The sequence below is a fragment of the Neoarius graeffei genome, chromosome 28 (assembly GCF_027579695.1).
Source record: "Neoarius graeffei isolate fNeoGra1 chromosome 28, fNeoGra1.pri, whole genome shotgun sequence".
NCBI classification, from domain to species: Eukaryota; Metazoa; Chordata; class Actinopteri; order Siluriformes; family Ariidae; genus Neoarius; species Neoarius graeffei.
Window position 1 is genome coordinate 9,405,975 of NC_083596.1, and position 24,457 is coordinate 9,430,431.

General features: G+C 40.8%; 1 protein-coding gene across 6 annotated transcripts in view; it reads right to left on the reverse strand.

Moving 5' to 3' along the window:
* The window catches only part of pisd (phosphatidylserine decarboxylase), a 74,017-nt gene that overhangs the window by 23,605 nt on the left and 25,955 nt on the right, over positions 1 to 24,457 (reverse strand). The window contains exons 1-3 of one of the 6 annotated variants that reach the window (XM_060913152.1): positions 16,022 to 16,087; positions 9,036 to 9,278; positions 759 to 924 (exon numbers count right to left, since the gene is read on the reverse strand). The exons of 2 other annotated variants lie outside the window; for them this stretch is intronic. In XM_060913152.1, coding sequence (XP_060769135.1) covers positions 759 to 924; positions 9,036 to 9,088 — 219 coding nt within the window. In that variant the 5' untranslated portion in view covers positions 9,089 to 9,278; positions 16,022 to 16,087. Of the gene's footprint in view, positions 1 to 758; positions 925 to 8,832; positions 9,279 to 9,401; positions 9,465 to 16,021; positions 16,088 to 24,457 lie in introns of those variants that run through there. 3 more of the 6 variants (XM_060913149.1, XM_060913146.1, XM_060913148.1) reach the window with 3 other exon arrangements.

Sequence of the window (24,457 nt, forward strand, 5' to 3'; positions counted from 1 at the left end):
TCTTGTCATACATCAGCTCATGTACGACTATTTTGTGGAATAATTGTTAAATATCTAGCTAGCTATATCCATCAGTACACATCTCAAAAGAGACAAATATAGCGACATGGACAAAGATACACAGCGAGAGAGAGAGAGAGAGAGAGAGAGAAAGTATACAGAACTTAGCTTCAATACAGAAAAAAAAAAATCTGAGGCTGTTAATAAATGGGTTGTGTTGATAGGAGCACAGCAGCACATGCATTAGATTAAATACAGCTGCTTATAACACTGACAGTGTGTGCATTTTATATATAAAAATAAATGTCATTAAGTTAAAGCAACAGGTTCAAATTATAAACTTTATTCACTGGTATTCATTTTTAACTTAAATCAGCCGTAACAGATCTGGGAAAGCATATCGGCGGCTGGGCCTGACTGGGAATTCTATCAGATACTGAACAATGCCGTGAAAGCTGCCATGGCACACTGGTGAGGAACTGGACAAAGCTTTCCTCAGTTCAGTGAGCCCCAGCAGGACAGAGGGCCTTTTCACTCCGGCCTGTGGAGAGTGAATATGCAAGCAGCCATCTGCACTACATGCTCTCGCCCTCAATGCACCCTTTGAACTGTTAAAAGATTTCGACTGGTGATAGTTGAAATGTTGAACCAATATAAGAAAATTTTAACGTTGTCTTTGGATACCGATTTCATACACAGATCTCACACACACACACTTTTTTTTTTTTTTGGCCGTAATACCTTTCCGCTAGACTTACTCTGCTTGTGGGACGCCAGCCCACCTTGGCAAGGGGCTTGAGTACAGCAAATGGCAGTATGTAGTGGAGGAAGGAGAGTGGCCATGAGCGCAGTCGAGCAGTGGGCCGGGACATACAGCTCAGCTGTCCAAGACGCCGCCGCAAAGCCAACTGCGGGAACTGCAACCTGTGTAACATGCATGACGAAGCCAGTGAGGCTCACAGCGCAAACAGTACAGTCCTAGCAGTAAAGGAAAGACCTGAGCAGATATGATCAAAATGATAATGTTCATAATTGTAATTCATGTAGCTATCGAGTTTAAGGTCTGATACAATCGAGGGAATATATAAAGGGAAACCAACAAAGGGCCTAACTCATAACCTTGAGGGACACCATATTGCATTTTTGTTAATGTGCTGAAGTGACTTCATTAACTTATTTATTAAACCCCCCCCCCCACACACACACACACCCCTCACAACTTAAAAGTAATATTTTAAGTAAAATCTAATCTTCTCTAAAACAGATGGTGCCAATTAAAACAAGACGACAGAGTCATCTATATCCCTATATACCAACTTTATACCAAATTTCAAGATGTGCGTCACATTTGTCAAGTTCTTCTGCAGGAAACCAACCCTACCTCGTTACACTGACCTTAGCATATGTATACATGATATGTATACAAAGTTTCATGAACATATCTTCAGTAGTTGTAAAAATATGGCCCGGAAACAAAAACGTGACCAGATGGACAGCTGGACGGACGGAACCTCTTTCTTTATCCCCCGCCAAACTTTGTTTGGGTGGGGGATAATAACTAAAACATCAATCAATCAATCTGAGCATGTCACTGACCACCTCCTGAAAGCAGATGGAAATAAGTTGCGTTACTCCTAATTGAAACAAGATGACTTCTTGGGCAACACCCATCTCCAAAATGTGTTGAAGTGATTGGAGTAAAAGCAAAAACTTTTTTTTTTTTTTTAAATGGTTAGTTAAGCACACAAGCATTTAGTCCAGCATGCAAAGTTCCAGTTTGTTCCAACTACGAAAGGAATAAGCGAGTCAGCACAAATATCATTATACCATAATTTAAAGTGATGCATTTCTGTTTTGTTACTTACTACAACCTAAAGCTATTATACTGAGAATATGGAGGGGGTGGATAAATAAATAAAATATACTAATAATAAGTTATGAAATGTTTGGTAACGTGCACAATTTGAGGGCAGTTCAGAAGTTTTATAGCAAATCTACAGTATTAACAGATATTTCATAAAACGTATGTAATTTATCATCATCAGACGACATCCACCTCACTGCTCTCCAAAATATTCGCCTTGCACGTCACAATTTGTCAATACTCATTTCAAAAAACACTTCACTACCAGAACCTTAAAAACAGACCACTCCTCTGCAGCTTTGGACCATTTTGAAACCATGTGACCTTGTAAACGGCAAACACAGCTGTACACTACGTAACCTCGGCTCTATTAGTAGATTGATGTAGTACGTTGAATCCAGGCACCTCTGAAGCACATAAAAATTACACAGTCTGCAGCAGCAGAAAGCTGCCTTCCATATCTTGGACCTGGGTAAGGTCTGAAGAGCAGTTTGTTTGCGAGCACACACAGATTGAGGGCATGTTCATGGACTAAAACAAGATTACCTTCAGTATGTCAGTGAGCTGGGGATTTTTAGAACCGAAAGTGATGAGTGAGCACTACCAGGGTCGACTGGACTACTGGAGTGCAGCGTGGAAGCTATCTATAGCTGCTAATACACTGTTTATTCTAATCAGGATGAGACTGTGAGTAATCTGTGGACAGACAGACAGGAAGAGAGAGGCTGGACATGGAGAGTCACACACAGAAATCCTCAGCATTGAATTAACTTGGGCTGGTGACGAGAGCGTTTGCCAAAAGAGAGCGATGGTCATGCAGATTTAGAGAGAATACGTATACGGGAATAAAACGATTGACCTATAGCGTTTGGTTTCAAAGAGCTTTAGGATGACGTTTACTGAATTAACCACCAATCAAATGTGTGTTTGATGAGAATTTACAAGAAGAAAATGTCTATTAACTCAATTCATGATATTGGGGTCACAAATCCATTTTCTCACTATATTTTTGAAAAGAAAAAGAAATGAAAATTATTACAAAAAAATTATTTTCCTGTTCATCAACTTAAATATTCATTTTGTGACATTTAAAAAAAAAAAAAAAAAAAACCACCCACAACACACCACCCTTTTGTTTCATTTTCTTAATAGCCAACAATCATCATTTACCCACATTTGTAAAGGTTGGAGTAAAATTTAAAACAAGCCTGTTAACCAAAATATTCCTTTTATTAAAAATGAAAAGGTTAATAACAAATAGACCTTTTTTTTTTAAACTTTCATGAACATTTGTACTACCTCCATTTGCTTCTCTTTTCTTTAGCTTTCATCAGTCTGTAAAACGAGAGCTCCGATTTCTTGTTAAATCTATTTGTACAGTCACACAATTCTCCTTTTAGAGCTTTTTGTGCGTTTTTGCAGCTTTAGAGCTGTGTTACTTCCATCTCAGACGAAGTCACGTGTATTCCTGCTATTGTACGTTATTGTGCCCTCTGCTGTCTAAACAACGCAATTACAACTCGGAAAAACTTTACGCAGCCTGATAAATCACGATTCTTTTTTTTTCATGGACTTGAAATCATCATAAATTGGTATACCGATTTATCGTTACAAGATGCATCTACTTATACTGTGCAACATTATTACTATTTGATACAATATCTTTCATTTACAAGCATTTTCTTATTCAAGTCTCACTCTCATAATTGTGTACAATTATGTCCATAACCTATGGGTTTTTTTTTGTCATTTATTGGTTACTTTACACACACACACACACACACACACACACACACACACACACACACACACACACACACACATCTATTTTCAGTTGCCAGTATTTTATTAGTGCAACATTTCTACTTCAGGTGAAGTACTACTCTTACTTAAGTTCCATTCTTATTTTGTTGCGTACATTACATATATGGCCCGTGATTTTACTTTAAATTTCATCTCATCTCATTATCTGTAGCCGCTTTATCCTTCTACAGGGTCGCAGGCAAGCTGGAGCCTATCCCACCTGACCACGGGCGAAAGGCGGGGTACACCCTGGACAAGTCGCCAGGTCATCACAGGGCTGACACATAGACACAGACAACCATTCACACCTACGGTCAATTTAGAGTCACCAGTTAACCTAACCTGCATGTCTTTGGACTGTGGGGGAAACCGGAGCACCCGGAGGAAACCCACGCGGACACAGGGAGAACATGCAAACTCCACACAGAAAGGCCCTTGCCGGCCCTGGGGCTCGAACCCAGGACCTTCTTGCTGTGAGGCGACAGCGCTAACCACTACACCACCGTGCCGCCCCTACTTTAAATTTATTTTATTTATATACTTCTACTGCACTTTTTTTTGTTGTTACTATCTATTCTTAACTCTTTCTATCAGCGAGCTGCTGGAACATGTACATCTCCCCACTGAGGGATGAATAAAGTTCATCCGATCTTATCACTACATGCCTAGTCATCAGCATACAAGTGAAAGCCAATATTATATTCAAGATCAATAAATGTATGCATGAATATTATGACAAAACAATATCGGGTCTAAAGCAGAACCTTGTGGGACATCACATCGTACATGCTGTATTTCGGCTTCAAAGCTTGAGGTCTAGATGTTGTCGATAAGGTATAAGGAAACTCATGAGACAAAAAGGCCACATTCATTACCATGGGCGCACACTGGACAGGGTGGGTTGATTGTGCATTGCGTTTCCTGCATTCATTCAGACATTCAGTAATCGCTTTATCTTGGTTCGGGTCACTGAGGTTATTCATTTATATTTTAGGAAGGTTCAGAAAAATTTTCTAAGATTCATCAAACTTTCGAGTCTTGCTGTTCGTGTGACAGCACGCTGTATAACCATTGGCATTCTGAGGATGAATAGGGGACTAGCTGCATCACCATTACGGATTTTGTGCTTAATTAAGATGATGTTTTCATTCATACTGAAAATCGTCTGCCTTAATAAAACATCAGTGCAGTGGATCCTCCCCGTAGCTGTACGGAGCCGCAGCTATGTAGCTAGATCACTTTGCTATGCTTTATAAAACGGGGAAGGTCATCTCAGCAGTAATTACTGTAAAAACATTGGTTTAAAAAAAAAAAAAAAAAGTTAGTTCATTAACTGATATCAACTTAGCCTTTCTATAATGGCACCTCTGGATGAAAACGCTGCAAGATCCTTCAACCACCTGGACGTAAAAAGCCACTGAACTTCTGTGATCTTAAATGCTTTGAGGTTCTTTCCAGAACACGCTAAGATGTTGTGTATTTATAAGTTATCAGGAAAACACAAAACTGGCAAGTTTCCTTCAAGCTGAAGTGGAATTAGCAGTTGTGGGGAAAGTAAACGAGACCGTCAATGACGGCGTAACTCACTCCGGCCCCGTCTAGTCCAGAAGGAACGATCTAAAACGGGCCACCTTGGGCAATAAATGTTGCAAGTTATATAAAAGCTAATATACACACACCCTAGGAATACCAACCTATTTGCCAGAAAGAATCCAAAACAGTGAAGAATTGACCGAGAAGAAGCGATTTTTGTTGAACTGCTCATCAAGGCTTAATTAGTCCATAACTTCATTAATAATTGTAATTAAGCAAATCTGGGTAGAAGTTACATTTACCCTAGGTATCCCTACCTTCATGCCAGAAAGAAGCAAAATCGGTGAAGAATTGAGGGAGAAGAAGCGATGTGTGGAAACCGCTCCTTGGGGCTTAATTAGGCGACTCATTTTAGATTTTTCGGATCACGGATCCGCCGACGGCAGTTAAATACTACCGCTAGAAAAATAAAAAAAGTCTGTGCGTATTTTTATTTTAACCGCCAAAACGTACAAAAAGAAATGTAAAAAAAAGTCACGTATTTTTCTTGTTACAGCACTGTATCCCGGCGGCACGGTGGTGTAGTGGTTAGCGCTGTTGCCTCACAGCAAGAAGGTCCGGGTTTGAGCCCCATGTCCGGCAAGGGCCTTTCTGTGTGGAGTTTGCATGTTCTCCCCGTGTCTGCGTGGGTTTCCTCCGGGTGCTCCGGTTTCCCCCACAGTCCAAAAGACATGCAGGTTAGGTTAACTGGCGACTCTAAATTGACCGTAGGTGTGAATGTGAGTGTGAATGGTTGTCTGTGTCTATGTGTCAGCCCTGTGATGACCTGGCGACTTGTCCAGGGTGTACCGTACCCCGCCTTTTGCCCGTAGTCAGCTGGGATAGGCTCCAGCTTGCCTGCGACCCTGTACAACAGGATAAAGCAGCTAGAGATAATGAGATGAGATGAGCACTGTATCCCTGGTACTAGGTCATATTTCTTTAAGTAAACAGTATTAGAATCGCAAACACAAACGACAATGTGTGTTGCATATATCCACTTCAGCCGAGTCCGAAAATGAAACTATTTACGACATTGAGTATTCACTTGAATGTTTTTATGGTATTTACGACCGCTTTACGACAGTGTCAGCCTCGTGCTGACCATGGCGGATGCTGACAGCATGGATTCCGAGCTATCGCCTCAACTGTACGTAAGCATAAAGTGTGGTAAAGAAATGTCTTTTCACTGTCTCACTAACCAAAACGTGGGCGATTTCATCTCTCAAGCGTTGAAACAATGAAAAGATCAAAACGATCTTTGGTTCTCAGAAAGGTGATGGTGATGTAACGAGCGCGATGCCGAATATGCCTGCCATAACGCTAGTTCACGATTTTGGCTGCAAGTATCTGACTGTGGAATTAGAAGAGGATGGTGCCGCAGAGAGTCCTATCGAATCAAGTAGCATGAAACGGATCAGCCTTCGATGGGCTCATGAGAGCTCAACGGTCATATGACCACATACCTTCAGAGAAGTTAGTACTGGAATGCTAGTCCGTGTTATAAACTTATACACAAGAACACACAATATATGTATGTATGTATGTATGTATGTATGTATGTATGTATGTATGTATGTATGTATGTATGTAAAGTGTGTCTCTTGAATGTAAATTATTTTGTCATCTTAATCCGACATTAAAATTTTGCCATGCTCAAAAAAAAAAAAAAATTTGGACAAGGACACTTATTTTTATCTCGAACGACATCGTCAAAAATACGTTGGAAAAGATCTGTGAACCTAAAGATAAAAAAAAATGGGTGGCCTTACGCCATATCTTCATTAATTGCAATTATGCAAATGTGGGTAGAAGCTATATGTACCCCAGGCAGACCCACTTTCCTGCCAAAAAGAATAAAAATTGGTGAAGAACAGAGAGAAAACGCGATTTTCGTTAAATGTGGACGACGCCGGCCGGACAACACACGATGGCATAAAACTCATCGCCTGTCGGCCGGATGAGCTAACAGGATCACGTTTTAGTTTATCGCTTCGTCGGAGTGCTGTTTATTTTTACGAAGACCATGAAGTCATTTTAAGCATCGTTCAGCTAGTTACATTACATCGTGCAGAAATTCAGACCTGAATACGGCGACCAGCCTTCACTGATGAGAATGTAGAAGGAAAAACAGTACACTTGTAATATTCCTAAGCATCATTTTAACCTGTACTGACACGAGCACCTGGCCTTCTCAGCCTTGACCGCAAACACATTTTATCAAGCCTCCTATAAACAACTATTTGTTTCACATTCATCTCGTATTACTATAGAGCTGTCACTAAAGCCTGAATGAGCTTGATTGATTTTCCACGCACTGTTGACCTAATGGTTGTCAGGGCTGGGTGATTCTTTCTGAGGATATTGATTCAAATAGTAGAGTTGTGCTATCCTTGTAACATGATCTCTGTAGAGGCTGTTTAGCAGAAACAGATCCACATATTCTACCAATTCAATTAGCACAAGAGACAAAGTTCATCAATAGCGAGCAAATGTTAAAACTTGGTATTGTCAAATACCACGCAAATAAAAGCTATGCTGCATTTTGTAGCTTGTCTAATATATGAGATTACAATTTTATCATCAGTGAGGATTTATTTATTTTTTGCAAAGAGGGCACTATAGCTTTAAAACTGCACTGCAGAGGTTATCAGTAGCCATTTTTAAACTGTACCACTCTTGTTTTCCCTATATTACATAACCTCGCTCACCTCTGAGGTAAATAAAGCAGTTCGGAGAGCTTCACATTCTCTGGACCATAGAATATTTCATGAGCGGCTTGACACGAGTATGGCTCTAAACATTTAATTTGGTATGCCAAGGTAAAGGCTTTTGTGTGCTACCCTCATGCAGCCTGTCTGGCACAGCTGAACACGGTGGCATGAAGAAAAAGAACACTGCAGCTTAGTTGCTATTCACGCCACAGAATAACACGCAGGGAGAATCACTGGCATCTGAAATCAATGGCAAATGAACAAAGAAGAAAAAGGGGAGAGGGGGGAGGATATATATATATATATATATATATATATATATATATATATATATATATATATATGCGCATGTGTCTCTCGAGAGGTTGTTTCACCAATTGTGCGTCTGCATGACTGAGCAGCTCATTATGAGGAACGGGTCATGGTTAAGGCACAGCAGAAGCATAATAAAGGCTGTGTTAGCGCATATGCATTGTTCACACAGGCTTCTTGGCAAGACCTTAATAGTATTAGTGCACAATTAGGCCAAATGCAGGAAGGAGGACTGAGAGGACTGTATTAGAGTCAAACCACACACACACACACACACACACACACACACACACACACACACACACACACACACTTTCTCTCCCAAATGCACACAAATTCACTGTGGGTCACCAGGGACATCATTTCATCCCATTCGATCACATCTGCTTTGTCCTCTTGTCTTCGTTATCCATCATCAACACAAAAACCTTCATCAATCAACACCAAGACCGTATTTCAGTCGCATGCACACTTACTCTCTCACACACACACACACACACACACACACACACACACAGGCTCGTGCTCTACTCCATCATCACACACTCCATCCACCTTCTGTGGTACCTGAAACGGCTCTGATGGCGGATCTGAACGACTCCCGGAGCACCGGGGCCTTTGGCATCAGCGTTTCTATTGCCGCCCGCGGACCCTCCTGCCGCTCCTGCTAAGGAGGAGGAGCCGAGCGGTCTGAGGCGCCGGGCATCAACCCTGACTCTGTGGAGATTGTAGCAAGAGGACGGCCTGTGCAAAGCCCTGCAACATCTCACCATTTCCCTACTGTGCTCCGCCGCTGCTGTTGCTTCAGGCTTGGCTGACACATGATCACGGTCGAGAGATGCACAACGCACGATGCTTCCCTGGTCCTTCTGCTCCCTTTGCTTCTGCCGGTGCTTTTCTCGAGCTCCAAGCCCAGCCCTCTGAGTGGGTCACCGGTTGCACTGCGTGGCTGCGATTGGCTGGTTGAGTGCTAGAGCCGCCTCCTGTGGTGTTAAGCTCCTGAACTGATGCTGCTGGGAGAATGGTGGTTTGGAAAATGGGGGTGGGGTGAGTAGTGTTTTTTTTTGTTTTGTTTTCTAGACTAGAAAGACACAATACAGTCAAGAATGTGCTCACTGGACCCTGAACTCGCTCACCCCTGTTTCTGATCCAGTGCAAAATCTCCAACTAAAATTCCACAAACCTCCAATTCCCACACATGCACGGAGCTCTGTATAAACACCCTGAAATTCTTATCTGTAGCTCTACAGGATCCGTATAGCTGAGTGCAAAAGTTTGCACACTCTCACGGTGTTTAAACTGAAAGAAGGAAAATATACATCAATTTTACAATTCATTTCATTAGTATTTTTTAAAAAGGGGGGGGAGCGAGATCTGGTCTATGTACAACATGTTCATTCATTATTTTTTGTTTCAAAATAAGTTTTTGTATACATGTATGGCAAAGAGATTCAAATAAGATGTTCAAAAGTTTTGACAAAAAATATTAATTCAAAAAAAAAAAATCCTTAAATTTTTCCTTTGCTTCTTTTCCACCATTTCAGATTTACTCTTGGCCTAAATTTAATGAAAGATTTTGGATGATCCAAATGTGTCCTTGGAACAGCCTACTGGATAGATTAAAGATTGCCATTAGCACCTGATGTTCTGCAACTTTGGATCATTGTGTACTTTTTTTTTTTTATTTAAAGAAAACAGTCCACCGTATTTCCATAATGAAATACGCTCTTATCTGAATTGAGACGAGCTGCTCCGTACCTATCCGAGCTTTGCGCGACGTCCCAGTCAGTCAGACACGCTGTCACTCCTGTTAGCAATGTAGCTAGGCTCAGCATGGCCAACGGTATTTTTTGGGGCTGTAGTTAGATGCGACCAAACTCTTCCGCGTTTTTCCTGTTTACATAGGTTTATATGACCAGTGATATGAAACAAGTTCAGTTACACAAATTGAAACATAGCGATTTTCTATGCTATGGAAAGTCCGCACTATAATGACAGGCGTACTAACACCTTCTGCGCGCTTCGGCAGCGCATTGATACGGAGCTCAGATATCAATGCGCTGCCGAAGCACGCAGAAGGTGTTAGTACGCCTGTCATTATAGTGCGGACCTTCCATAGCATAGAAAATCGCTACGTTTCAATTTGTGTAACTGAACTTGTTTCATATCACTGGTCATATAAACCTATGTAAACAGGAAAAACGCGGAAGAGTTTGGTCGCATCTAACTACAGCCCCAAAAAATACCATTGGCCATGCTGAGCCTAGCTACATTGCTAACAGGAGTGACAGCGTGTCTGACTGCGTCTGACTGACTGGGACGTCGCGCAAAGCTCGGACAGGTACGGAGCAGCTCGTCTCAATTCAGATAAGAGCATATTTCATTATGTAAATACGGTGGACTGTTCCTTTAAAATAGCAAGAAGGTGATCACACACTGGTGGCTGAAAAAAAATCTACAGGATTTCTCAAGTGCCAGAATTTTTTTCTGCACGTGTTGATCCCATTTTATTATTCGTCAAAGTTTGGACACCCCTACTCATTCATAGGTTTTTCTGTATTTTGTATTTTCTACATTGTAGAAGAATACTGAAGGCATCAAAACTACGGAAAATTATATATGGAATTATGTGGTAAACAAAACAAAAAAGTTTAAAAAAAAAAATTCATATTTTAGATTCTTCAAAAGTAGCCAGCATTTACCTTGATGCTTTGCACACTCTTGGCATTATCTTAACCAGCTTCCTGAGGTAGTAACCTGGAATGTTTTTCAATTAATAGGAGTGCCTCATCAAAAGTTAATTAGTGGATGAGTGAGTTGCCTTCTTAAAGCATTCAAGACCAAACAGTAAATAATAAAAATACAAATAAAATCGCTCCATTTCATCCACAACTGTAGTAATCCATGTCAAGAACCGCTCAACTAAGTAAAGAGAAACAAGACCCATCATTACTTTCAGACATGAAGCATCTTTTAATTAATAAAAAAGAAAAAACATTGAATTAGAAGGTATGTCCAAACTTTTGAATGGTACTGCATCTTTTTATGAATAAGGATCCAGAATAGGGCGGCATGGTGGTGTAGTGGTTAGCGCTGTCGCCTCACAGCAAGAAGGTCCGGGTTCGAGCCCCATGGCCGGCGAGGGCCTTTCTGTGCGGAGTTTGCATGTTCTCCCCGTGTCCGCGTGGGTTTCCTCCGGGTGCTCCGGTTTCCCCCACAGTCCAAAGACATGCAGGTTAGGTTAACTGGTGTCTATGTGTCAGCCCTGTGATGACCTGGCAACTTGTCCAGGGTGTACCCCGCCTTTCGCCCGTAGTCAGCTGGGATAGGCTCCAGCTTGCCTGCGACCCTGTAGAAGGATAAAGCGGCTAGAGATAATGAGATGAGATGAGGGATCCAGAATACACTGGAGATATCCAGAGTCTGTAGAACTGCTGACATCCAGGTCAACCCAAAATATAAAAAAACGAGTCAATAATTTAATTTTTAAAAAATTATTTTTTGAAAACATGAGTTAATTTACTATTTTAGGAACACATACAGACTGGATCATGCAACAAGGTCACTAACAATCTATATTACAAAAATTACAACTGTCAGGATTTAAACACTTGTCAGAAGACAGAAAAATGACTGAAGGCAGTTAGGAGTCGAGCCAATAATACAGTATCTTAACCATATACACTACAGAAGTGGTTCTGAAACGGCGTCTGTAATTGTCTTATTTTATTACAGTCATGGAAATCACAATTCACCTTTATTTGAGTGATTATATTAAATTACTAAGTCTTATAGTTACTAGGTTGTTTAACTGGAGAGTTTAATTGAACGGTTTCAGGAATTAAAACCCTCCGGTGCCAATAAATAGCCAAAACCTATTGTACAATGTTTAAATCCTGAGCCTAATATTTGAGAAGTTGGATTATGTTCATGTGTGTGGTCTACAAACAGGTCATTGTGGCAGTGGGGGCGTGGCCAAGCGTCAGTCTGTGAATGGAGGGCGGAGTCAGGGAAGGTGAGTGGTCATGTCGCTACACCTGTTGTTAATTAACGTGTGTTTGTGTGTCTCCACCAGTGACCGTGCCCTATAAAAGGAGAGTGAGAAGGGGAGGTCGGCGCCGAGGGCTCGATAATTGCCTGTGTGTGAAAGAGAGTTTGAGTTGTGTGCTGAAAAGCAGCAATAAAGAAAATAATTAAGAACGCAAATAGTCGCCTGCAGTGCTTCTGGGCTCCACCCACATTAGGGTCTCTCTACAGTCATTTTGTTTTAAGGGTGTACTAACTTTTGCACTGGAAGTTATCCAATACTGTATGGTGCAAATTATCTCATCTCATTATCTCTAGCTGCTTTATCCTTCTACAGCAGGGGTCACCAAACTACGGCTCACGGGCCGACTCCGGCCCGCCACCCCCCTTTGACCGGCCCCCCAGCCCCTCTGCCCCCCACCACTTGAACTGACCCTATGAGGCGATCCCCAAAAGTGGTTATGGCCTATTTTTTTTGAAATTGCTTTTTGGCAAATAATAACATGTCTGCATCTTGTATTTTGTTGATTTTATCAATTAAAATTGATATTTAGTTATAAAATGAACTATTCATATTTTCCGAATTTTCGTCATATGCTCGCGATCAAGCAGTGACAGGCATCGCATGCGCAGAGAACTGTCAGTGTTCAGGACAGCAAAATGGCTAGCGGTCAGCGAAAAGCTGACAGAGAGTGCAGAGTTTTTAAAGAACAGTGGACCACCGATTATTTTTTCGTTCAGTGTAAGGACCGTGCAGTTTGTCTTGTATGTAAAGAAAGCGTGTCGGTTTTCAAAGAATATAATCTGCGTCGTCACTACGAAACCCGCCACAAAGAGTATGCTAGTTTGGGAGGGCAAACAAGAGAAGACAGGATTCGGAGGATGAAATGCGGACTGGCTGCACAACAGAATGTATTCCTTCGCCAAACCCAGATCAACCAGGCTGCTGTCCGAGCTAGCTATAAGGTAGCTCACCTACTAGCTACCCACGGAAAGCCGTTTACTGATGGGGACTTTGTTAAAGTATGCATGCTTGCTGTGGCCGAGGAGGTGTGTCCCGACAAGGAGTACAAATCAACAAGTACAAATCCAGCTCACCTACATATACTACTGATTTTGATTCCCATTATTCTGTATTATGCTTTAGTTTTGACCTGTAAATGGCCTACTGCTCATTTCATTTTCACCTTGACCTAAAAAATGTTTACTGAACATGCTCAAATGGATAGGCATAAGAGCTGGCTAGTTGATCTATTGCTCATATTATTATAATTTCACTGTTTTTTAAAAATGTATTTATTTTCTAGGCCTATTTATTTGACCTTTACTAAGTGCTGCACACAATTATTAATATTATTAATAATATTAACAGGCCTACCTACAATTTATAATTTTCCACTCACCTTTGCCAGTGTCAATCACCTCAACTAGGCAGATGTTTCTTACCTTGACAGCTTTGATGTTATTTTTATTAGAAAATAAATAAATGGAATATCTGTGGTATTTCAAATTAAAACAAAGTGTGAAGACTCAATTACTACTTTTGCAAACCACTAGTAAAGATAAACAAATATGTGCCAGGAATCAAGTGTTGATATAGTAGTGTGGATATAGTAGTGTTGATATAGTAGCGTGGGTATAGTAGTGGGGATATAGTAGTGTTGATATAGTACTGTGGATATAGTAGCGTGGGTATAGTAGTGTTGATATAGTAGCGTGGGTATAGTAGCGTGGATATAGTAGCGTGGATATAGTAGCGTGGGTATAGTAGCGTGGGTATAGTAGCGTGGGTATAGTAGCGTGGGTATAGTAGCGTGGGTATAGTAGCGTGGGTATAGTAGCGTGGGTATAGTAGTGTTGGTATAGTAGTGTTGATATAGTAGCGTGGGTATAGTAGTGTTGATATAGTAGCGTGGGTATAGTAGCGTTGATATAGTAGCGTGGGTATAGTAGCGTGGGTATAGTAGCGTGGGTATAGTAGTGTGGGTATAGTAGCGTGGGTATAGTAGTGGGGATATAGTAGTGTTGATATAGTACTGTGGATATAGTAGCGTGGGTATAGTAGTGTTGATATAGTAGCGTGGGTATAGTAGCGTGGGTATAGTAGCGTGGGTATAGTAGCGTGGGTATAGTAGCGTGGGTATAGTAGTGTTGATATAGTAGTGTTGATATAGTAGCGTGGGTATAGTAGTGTTGATATAGTAGCGTGGGTATAGTAGCGTTGATATAGTAGCGTGGGTATAGTAGCGTGGGTATAGTAGCGTGGGTATAGTAGCGTGGGTATAGTAGTGTTGATATAGTAGCGTGGGTATAGTAGTGGGGATATAGTAGCGTGGGTATAGTAGTGGGGATATAGTAGTGTTGATATAGTACTGTGGATATAGTAGCGTGGGTATAGTAGTGTTGATATAGTAGCGTGGGTATAGTAGCGTGGGTATAGTAGCGTGGGTATAGTAGCGTGGGTATAGTAGTGTTGATATAGTAGCGTGGGTATAGTAGTGTTGATATAGTAGCGTGGGTATAGTAGTGTTGATATAGTAGCGTGGGTATAGTAGTGTTGATATAGTAGCGTGGGTATAGTAGTGTTGATATAGTAGCGTGGGTAGTGTTGATATAGTAGCGTGGGTATAGTAGTGTTGATATAGTAGCGGGGGATATAGTAGCGGGGATGGCTGTGCCAGGCTAGTAATCTCTACTACACAATGAGGCCTGCTGGTGGTCATATTTGTCTGGGTCATACAATTCTATGTTATATAACTGACCTGACCCCGGCCCCCCATCACAGTCAGGAACGACAATGTGGCCCCCAGAGAAAAAAGTTTGGTGACCCCTGTTCTACAGGGTCGCAGGCAAGCTGGAACCTATCCCAGCTGACTACGGGCGAAAGGCGGGGTACACCCTGGACAAGTCGCCAGGTCATCACAGGGCTGACACATAGACACAGACAACCATTCACACCTACGGTCAATTTAGAGTCACCAGTTAACCTAACCTGCATGTCTTTGGACTGTGGGGGAAACCGGAGCACCTGGAGGAAACCCACGCGGACACGGGGAGAACATGCAAACTCCGCACAGAAAGGCCCTCGCCGGCCACGGGGCTCGAACCCAGACCTTCTTGCTGTGAGGCGACAGCGCTAACCACTACACCACCGTGCCGCCCATGAAAATATATTTTTTGAATAATAAACTTACATTATTATTATTATTATTATTATTACTACTCCTCCTCCTCACTGGGTATTTAACGAAGTTGTCACTTTTTATTTTTATACAAGTCGCATTTCTTTGATAAAGTATATAATATTATAGAAACAAAAATCAATCTGTAGGAACTACAAAAAGTCTACATAACTACTTCTATATGTTTGGAGATTATAATTAACTCACTTTTCCCACAACAATACAAGATTATGAAAAGTAAAAAGACATCACATGACACAAACCATGCCTAGTTGCTTCCTTCTGCTCCAAAACCGCAATAAGGAGCTTAACAGTTAAACTACCCGAGTAACCCACATCTTGTCAAATAAACAAATTTGTATAATTTCATTGAAAGAGTACATAACATCCAATTCCAGTTTGTTTAATTTCCATCCTAAAGATCTCTTCTCCTAAACAGATATTAACACACCACCTAACATTAAACATGTAATATTAAAAAAACAAAAAACAAAAAAAACACTAATCTAATTCTCATTGTAATAAAATCTATTAGTTTTTAAACTTACTTTTACGGACGATCTTATCTCATGAGGAGACATGCGAGTTACGGGAAGTCTGTCCCCTTCTTCCTGTCTGCTTGTGAGAGGAAGAAACTAAACACGAGTCAGTCAGTCAGTCAATGTGAGTCATCTGGACTCTGAACAGCTGTAGAAGCCCTTTAAGGAGATCTCACAGTGACATCATCTCACATCATCAGCCAGGCCAATGAGTGAAGGGTCTCACTTCCTGTTCCGTGGTTATGAAGAGAGACTTGAGATCAATGTGGTTTTAGGATCAATTTTTATTTATTCAATTAAAATCTAAGGAAGGTTTTTTTTTTTATGTCCCCCCCCCCAATGGAGGATGGGGGAAAAAAATCTACCTTTATTGTGCAATTTGTCCACACACACAAAAAAAATAAAATAAAATAAAAAAAAGGTGAAAATTGAAATGTGGGTTCATTCTGCAACAAGGCAACAATCAGAGAGATCAACTCATCTGCTTGTTTCTATACAGACCAAAAGAACGTGGTCATGACGACAAAAATTTTATTCAGGGGTGGATAACTCCATGAGCTCTGCACTGGTATAACAGCATTATACAAGTTATTAATCTAAGATACTTTATTATTATTATTATTCATCTCATCTCATTATCTCTAGCCGCTTTATCCTTCTACAGGGTCGCAGGCAAGCTGGAGCCTATCCCAGCTGACTACGGGCGAAAGGCGGGGTACACCCTGGACAAGTCGCCAGGTCATCACAGGGCTGACACATAGACACAGACAACCATTCACACTCACATTCACACCTACGCTCAATTTAGAGTCACCAGTTAACCTAACCTGCATGTCTTTGGACTGTGGGGGAAACCGGAGCACCCGGAGGAAACCCACGCGGACACGGGGAGAACATGCAAACTCCACACAGAAAGGCCCTCGCTGGCCACGGGGCTCGAACCCAGGACCTTCCTGCTGTGAGGCGACAGTGCTAACCACTACACCACCGTGCCGCCACTTTATTATTATTATTATTATTATTATTTTTATTGGGTGGGGGAGGTTCTGAAGAGCAGTCATGTGATTAAACAGCTCTAAATAAATAATCACAGTTTGGGGGGAAAAAAATTGCTCATATTTTTGTTAAACTAGTTTTATATTGTAGATTAACAGTACAATATAAAATTTCCAAAAGTTAAACTGTTCCACAAGCGGGAGCTGAAAACATCAACTTTAAATCCACAAAACATCAATGACTTATTAGTTTTATATCGATCAATGATTTAAAAAAAAAAACCTAGACAAATTAAACAGGTTGTGTACTGGGAAGTGTTTGTGAAATTTTGTTTGGCTACAAGCAACAGTAAGAAAACAGCAAAGTTTAATATAACAGCTGCTTAAAGCTGGGATACGGAATTTTTTAGAAGCAATTTGTGTGACATGGAGTCTTCCACAAAACTCGGCAGACATTACAGACATACTGCTAAAGCTAGCAAGCTAGTCAACAATTGTGAGTACTCACAATAGCCTTGTTCGTTGTTTACGTTCATCATGATAAATGTAAGATATTTCTTACATAGTTGGATACGATGATGATTACACGCTGCGCTCCTCCCCCCATGCGCACCCTCGCTCATGGACTCGTCCTTCAGCAATAGTCAGGCAGTGCGCATTCATGCGTTTTGGAGGAGTGACTTTGGAAAGTGGAGGTGGGATTTTTTTTGATTGGATACTTTCAAAATCTAACTTATTCTTGCTGGTTTCTCCAAATCGACGTACCCTACCATTAATAATTAGCAACTCCTCCATCTTTTTACCAAAAGTGACCACAGTCCCGCCTTCTTTTGGCTCACAAAACTAAGATTCATGAATTCACAGGTCAAAATTTCACGAGATAAAAATCAGTCAGGGGGAAAGCATCCATCATAAATAGTCAGTGTATGTTTTTCATGCCCTTTCCCCTTCAGTGAACTGGTTTTCCTGAAGGAGAATTCTCTGTTTCATCAGACAGCTGTGTTATTTTAAAGTAGCTCTTGTTTTCAGGTAGACTCTTTGGCTAAACCACACTGGACCTGAAACCAGACTAAAATCCTTTGAGAAATTTCTCTGAATTTTATTTCCAAGGTAAAAATTCATTCTTGAGCATACACCATCACAAGAAAAACAGTGTTTTAACTTGAAGTAGGTGGTGTCATGCTTTGCCAGTCCTATTTCAGTGGTTCCGTGTCCTTATTTTATCATTTAACTGTTCACTGTGACTCAAGTCAACACCAGGTCAAAACGAGCGACAGTCAACAAAGCCATGCTGGAGGTACGATGTCCGTATGATGTAATTAATGCAAGAGAGATAGGACATGGCATACTGCATGAGTCTGATAAGAGATAAACCACAATGACTGCTTTCTTCAAGGAAAAAAAAAAAAGCCAACCAGCTCAGTGCCAGGTCACTCCACTCTCGGCTCATTTCTGCAACAATTACAAGAGAGTGTTTAACCCTTTCATGCAACATTGTTAGGCCATAATTTAGGTCTGTTTTGAGAAATAATGTATGTAAATTATCAAAAATCACCTCCAAACCACTCCAATAGTTTATACACCATTATCCTTATTTTATTACTTATTTTTATGAACTGATACTCCTCCTGATCCAAAATGGCCGACATCATGCCTTGGGCATTCCGATCTAAACTTTCTACGCAAAAATGTCAGAGTAACAAACATTAGCTATTTTTTTTTCCTGAAGTAAGAAGATATTGTATATATTCTGAGCTAAACAGAATTCCTGTATTTGTTAAAATATTTTTATAAAAGCAGGGCTCTACATTAACTTTTGAAACCACTTGTCCTGTCGGGCAAGTTGAAAGGAAATTTACTTGTCCGAATATGAAGTTGATTTGTCCAAAGAAATATTTGAGGGAAAAAAAAAACAAAACAAAACCACAAACTATTTGTAACCCAACAATCTTTACCGCATTTGTTTCCGAATTCCCAAACACATGCATAATATCTATGAATCAAGAGTAATCAATACTTGATATGAGGCAAAAGTTCAAAAATATAGTAAAACAGACCGATACCATAATTCACCAATTATTATGCTGAAGTTCAGAAGCAATATATTCCAATAGAGTAGAAATTATGAACATATAAAATTTTAAGAACAAAATAACTATACTATGAGATCCAGAAACACTAATCATTATCTAATAGTATACACAGATCAGTACTCTGCAGTCCAGTAACAAATATCACAAAAAGTAACATCTCATCTCATCTCATTATCTCTAGCCGCTTTATCCTTCTACAGGGTCGCAGGCAAGCTGGAGCCTATCCCAGCTGACTATGGGCGAAAGGCGGGGTACACCCTGGACAAGTCGCCAGGTCATCACAGGGCTGACACATAGACACAGACAACCATTCACACTCACATTCACACCTACGGTCAATTTAGAGTCACCAGTTAACCTAACCTGCATGTCTTTGGACTGTGGGGGAAACCGGAGCACCCGGAGGAAACCCACGCGGACACGGGGAGAACATGCAAACTCCGCACAGAAAGGCCCTCGCCGGCCCCGGGGCTCGAACCCAGGACCTTCTTGCTGTGAGGCGACAGCGCTAACCACTACCAAAAAGTAACATTATCTTAGAATTTATGACTTGATGAGATATCACTAGTTTGGACAAGAGAAACAAAACTACAAATAAAAACTGATAACAAAATTGACTGATTAATACTGTAAATCACTGATTATTATTACACTGAAATCTAGTTATCAAATGACAAGATAATATATCTTGTTATGAAAACCTCCACACTTCTATTGACTCACAGATGAATGGATACAAATAAAAGTTTCTATTCATCTTCATCCATCAACCCTTGAGTTCTGCGTGTTCTGACCCCATTGGCCAAGCGGTATTGGCTGGTTTCGCAAGTGGAATATTGCACATGCACACACAGCTCTTTCCAAATAGAAACATCCGGTGATTCATCAAAACAATATGTCGAGTGAGATGCTTCGGAAATCATGTGAATAAACTGATAAATTTGATATGTAACCCGAATATCGGTGTATTTTGGCACTTGTCCGATCGGACAAGTAACTGAGACGATGAACTTGTCCAACGTAAAGTATCACTTGTCCCGGACAAGCGGGCAAGCGTTAATGTCGAGCCCTGAAAAGGAAAAGGCTCAGTAATATTTAAATGTTAATGAATAACTTCATTTTACGAGTTTTTTTTTTTTTACCCCATTTAACTTTTACTTAATATCTGATAACTTCAGTTACTTTTTCTATAGCTGATGTCAAATTTAATTTCGTCTCGTCTCGCCTTCTTCCGCTTATCCGGGACCGGGTCGCGGAGGCAGCAGTCTAAGCATGGAAGCCCAAACTTCCCTTTCCCCAGACACCTCGGCCAGCTCCTCAGGAAGAACACCGAGGCGTTCCCAGGCCAGCCGAGAGACACAGTCCCTCCAGCGTGTCCTGGGTCTTCCCCGGGGCCTCCTCCCGGGGGGACATGCCTGGAACACCTCCCCAGGGAGGCGTCCAGGAGGCATCCGAAAAAGATGCCCGAGCCACCTCAGCTGGTTCCTCTCGATGTGGAGGAGCAGCGGCTCTACTCCGAGCTCCTCCCGAGTGACTGTGCTTCTCACCCTATCTCTAAGGGAGCGCCCAGCCACCCTGCGAAGGAAACTCATTTCGGCCGCTTGTATCCGCGATCTTGTTCTTTCTGTCATTACCCAAAGCTCATGACCATAGGTTCCGACTGTCACCTATGGTCATGGTCAAAATTTATTTAATTTGCAAATTGATTCATAAAACTGTCTAAAAATCCGGATGGGTCACATAATAATTTATGCACGAACTGCATAGAAGGTACAAGTTGACCAAGATGAATAACTGGATGAACAACATGGTGTGAGACCATGGCACTGTAATTGGGGCAAAAGGTGAACATACTGAACTTCCAGCCACAAGAACACCATCAATGAGAACGTGAGTAGAATTTTCACTACACTAATCAGTATGACAAAAATAACAAATACAAGTGTAGTTACCATAACAGCCAAACTTTACCAGTATGACATTTTATTAGACAGATTAAATAAACATTGGCTTGAGGTAACAGATAACGGGCAGGGATATCAGAAGCTGTAGCACGAGGTACACTGACCTTCTTCCAAGGTCAGTAAGCCCCAAATGACTGTTTATTTACAGCATGTCCTAAGCAACACTAACAGACAGGGGCAAGTGGTTGCATCAGAACTGGTTTTAAAGAACAAGCCAATTCTCAGCTAAGATTTATCATCATATTTTATTAGAGAAATTTATAAATAATATTGGCTGGCATTGGGTGGTCCATCAAATATATTCCATTCAGCTAGCATGACATTGAACGAGTCAAAGCTGAATAGAATATATCTGATAAACCACACACACACAAAAAAAAGCCAGCCAATATTATTACCACCACCACAGGTGTTCAACGAGTCTTTCAAAATTCTCTCAAAATCTTGCGCAAAACAAATCTGGCAGCCATGTTTGCTTACAAATTGTCACAGTCACCCACTAGCGCAGAAGTTTGACATCTCCGACATCATATTGTCTTGACAGCCATACAATATAATAAACCATACTCAATGCTCATTCTCCACTGGGTAGAGTGAAGTAATGCACGCAGGATAAGGGATATGCTAACAATATTGCACGCCATCAAACCAAATGAATGAAACCCATGAGAAGGAAATAGAATACATGTTTTTATTCCATCCAACAAGTGTCCTGTATGTATGATAATTCATATTATTCTATCCACATTAACTGGATATGAGCAATCGTGTGCTCTGATTAGCTACGCTACTACTAGGATATCAGTTCATATACCGTGAGTAAAGAAAACCAAAATGGCAGCTTTATCAAAAATATAGTCCCCCCCCCCCAAAAAAAAAAAAAAAAAAAAAAATAGATTTCTCCTGTTCTACACTCCAGCCCAGTCAGTGGCAGTAATGCACCTTTAAGTTGGTTTGCCAACCACCAAAAAGGCGTCTCACAGCAAGAAGGTCCCGGGTTCGAGCCCCATGGCTGGCGAGGGCCTTTCTGTGCGGAGTTTGCATGTTCTCCCCATGTCTGCGTGGGTTTCCTCCGGGTGCTCCGGTTTCCCCCACAGTCCAAAGACATGCAGGTTAGGTTAACTGGTGACTCTAAATTGACCGTAGGTGTGAATGTGAGTGTGAATGGTTGTCTGTGTCTATGTGTCAGCCCTGTGATGACCTGGCGACTTGTCCAGGGTGTACCCCGCCTTTCGCCCGTAGTCAGCTGGGATAGGCTCCAGCTCGCCTGCGACCCTGTAGAACAGGATAAAGCGGCTAGAGATAATGAGATGGGAGACTGAAAATCTACGGGGATATCTTAATTATCTATGATCAAGTAGTGTTATAACAAAAACGTGCATGAAAATATGACCAGTGGTTTGCTCCATCTTATGCAATCCAATGAAGGAGAATCGATCATCATGACCTCCTGTTGATCACAAAGGGATCTGAACCTAAGAACAGCCACCTTAAAATAAGTTGCTGTATTACTATAACTGTAGTGATTTAGAATGTTTCTGATGCAATTACCATAATACATGTATAACTAAGATACACTGAAAAGTAAGGCAACTGCATATTATAAAAGTTAAAATTTTAGCACTTTATTAAATGGACTAGATTAAAGCATATTTAAAGGAAAAGAAAACTTAATTCATACATTTAAGTTTGCAGAAAGATTATGTACTCATAAACACATGAGAATTTGTTAATAAGGTGTCAAATGTAGCATAATTTCGAATAATAATGATAAGCATATTTGGCTGTGACCCTTTAACAAAAGAATAATCTGGAACCTTCTTTTGTTAAATGGATCCCAGTAATATCACACTGCCAACAATGCTTATGATTATTATTTGAAATTATGCTATATTTGACACATTTGGACAACTTCACTTCGTGAGTGTTTATAAGTACATAATCCTTCTGCAAACCCAAACTAATGAATTAAGTTTTCTACTCCTTTAAAGCAGATTAATTCTCCTCGGCTTTTGCTTGGCCCAATGTTGGGCAACCCTCTCATAGTCCATCTCGCTGTCATCCATGCTGATGTGGATCAAATTATCCAGCGAGTGCTTTTTGAGCCAGTCGCTGTGATCAAAATTGACGACGTTTTCGTTGTCGTGACAGTTCTCTGGTTTTGTGCGCCATCACTCACATGGGTTTGTTGACTTTTAGTCAACCAATCTTTGATCGAAGCCATAATGATAACAGACTAGGTCAAACTTTGTGATTAAAATCAGTCGGCTTTGTCATGGATTAAAGCAAAAAAAAAAAAATCTGACTGAAAAAAAAAGCTCCATGTCGTTGGCCCCTACCATGTCAGCGATGCGTCAAATTTTAAACGCCGTGTTGTCCATTATCCCCTCGGCCCCTACTTATAGTACATTTACATAATTTTAACAAATGACTAAAGCTAAGGCAAGACTACCATTGTCATTACTGGCTATTCATGATGAAACATCAAGTTTTCAGCGCAAAGTGCAAATTTATTTCAACAATACTTTAGTAATGCACAACAGTGGTTCAGAGAAAAGTGCAAGTGCAGTCGAACTTGAACCATGCTTTCAAAAGAGTGGAACAGAAAGAAAAATAGGAAAATCTGTTGAAATAAAGCCAGGAAACAAGAAAAGTAAAGTGAAAGTTCACTTTTTCTGCTTCTTCGCAGCGAAGCCAAAGGCATCTAGTTTGGCAACACCTGATGCCTGTTTTTGTTTCTTTTTCCTTGGCACAGCAGCAGGAGCTTGCCATTATCGCCCATTTCATTTCGCCAAGCCCATCTCCACTTATTCTTTACTGTTTTGTCGATGTCTGATACGTCTGTGCCTTCATTTAAAAGAAGCGCGTCCATGCTGGCAAAACCGAAAGGAATTTGACGCACTCTAGTGATGGAAATCGAAGGGCCTATGTTAGGTGCATGGATTAAAGCAAAAAAAAAAAAAAAATCATCTGACTGAAAAAAAAAAGCTCCATGTTGCTGGCCCCTACCACATCAGCGATGCGTCAAATTTTAAACGCTGTGTTGTCCATTATCCCCTCGGCCCCTACTTATAGTACATTTACATAATTTTAACAAATGACTAAAGCTAAGGCAAGACTTTACCATTGTCATTACTGGCTATAAATGATGAAACATCAAGTTTTCAGTGCAAAGTGCAAATTTATTTCAACAATACTTTAGTAATGCACAACAGTGGTTAAGAGAAAAGTGCAAGTGCAGTCGAACTTGAACCATGCTTTCAGAAGAGTGGAACAGAAAGAACTTGCAAGAAAAGTAAAGTGAACGTTCACTTTTTCTGCTTCTTCGCAGTGAAGCCAAAGGCATCTAGTTTTTTGCCATTGCTTCCATAGACTTTTTTTTAATGGCAAACT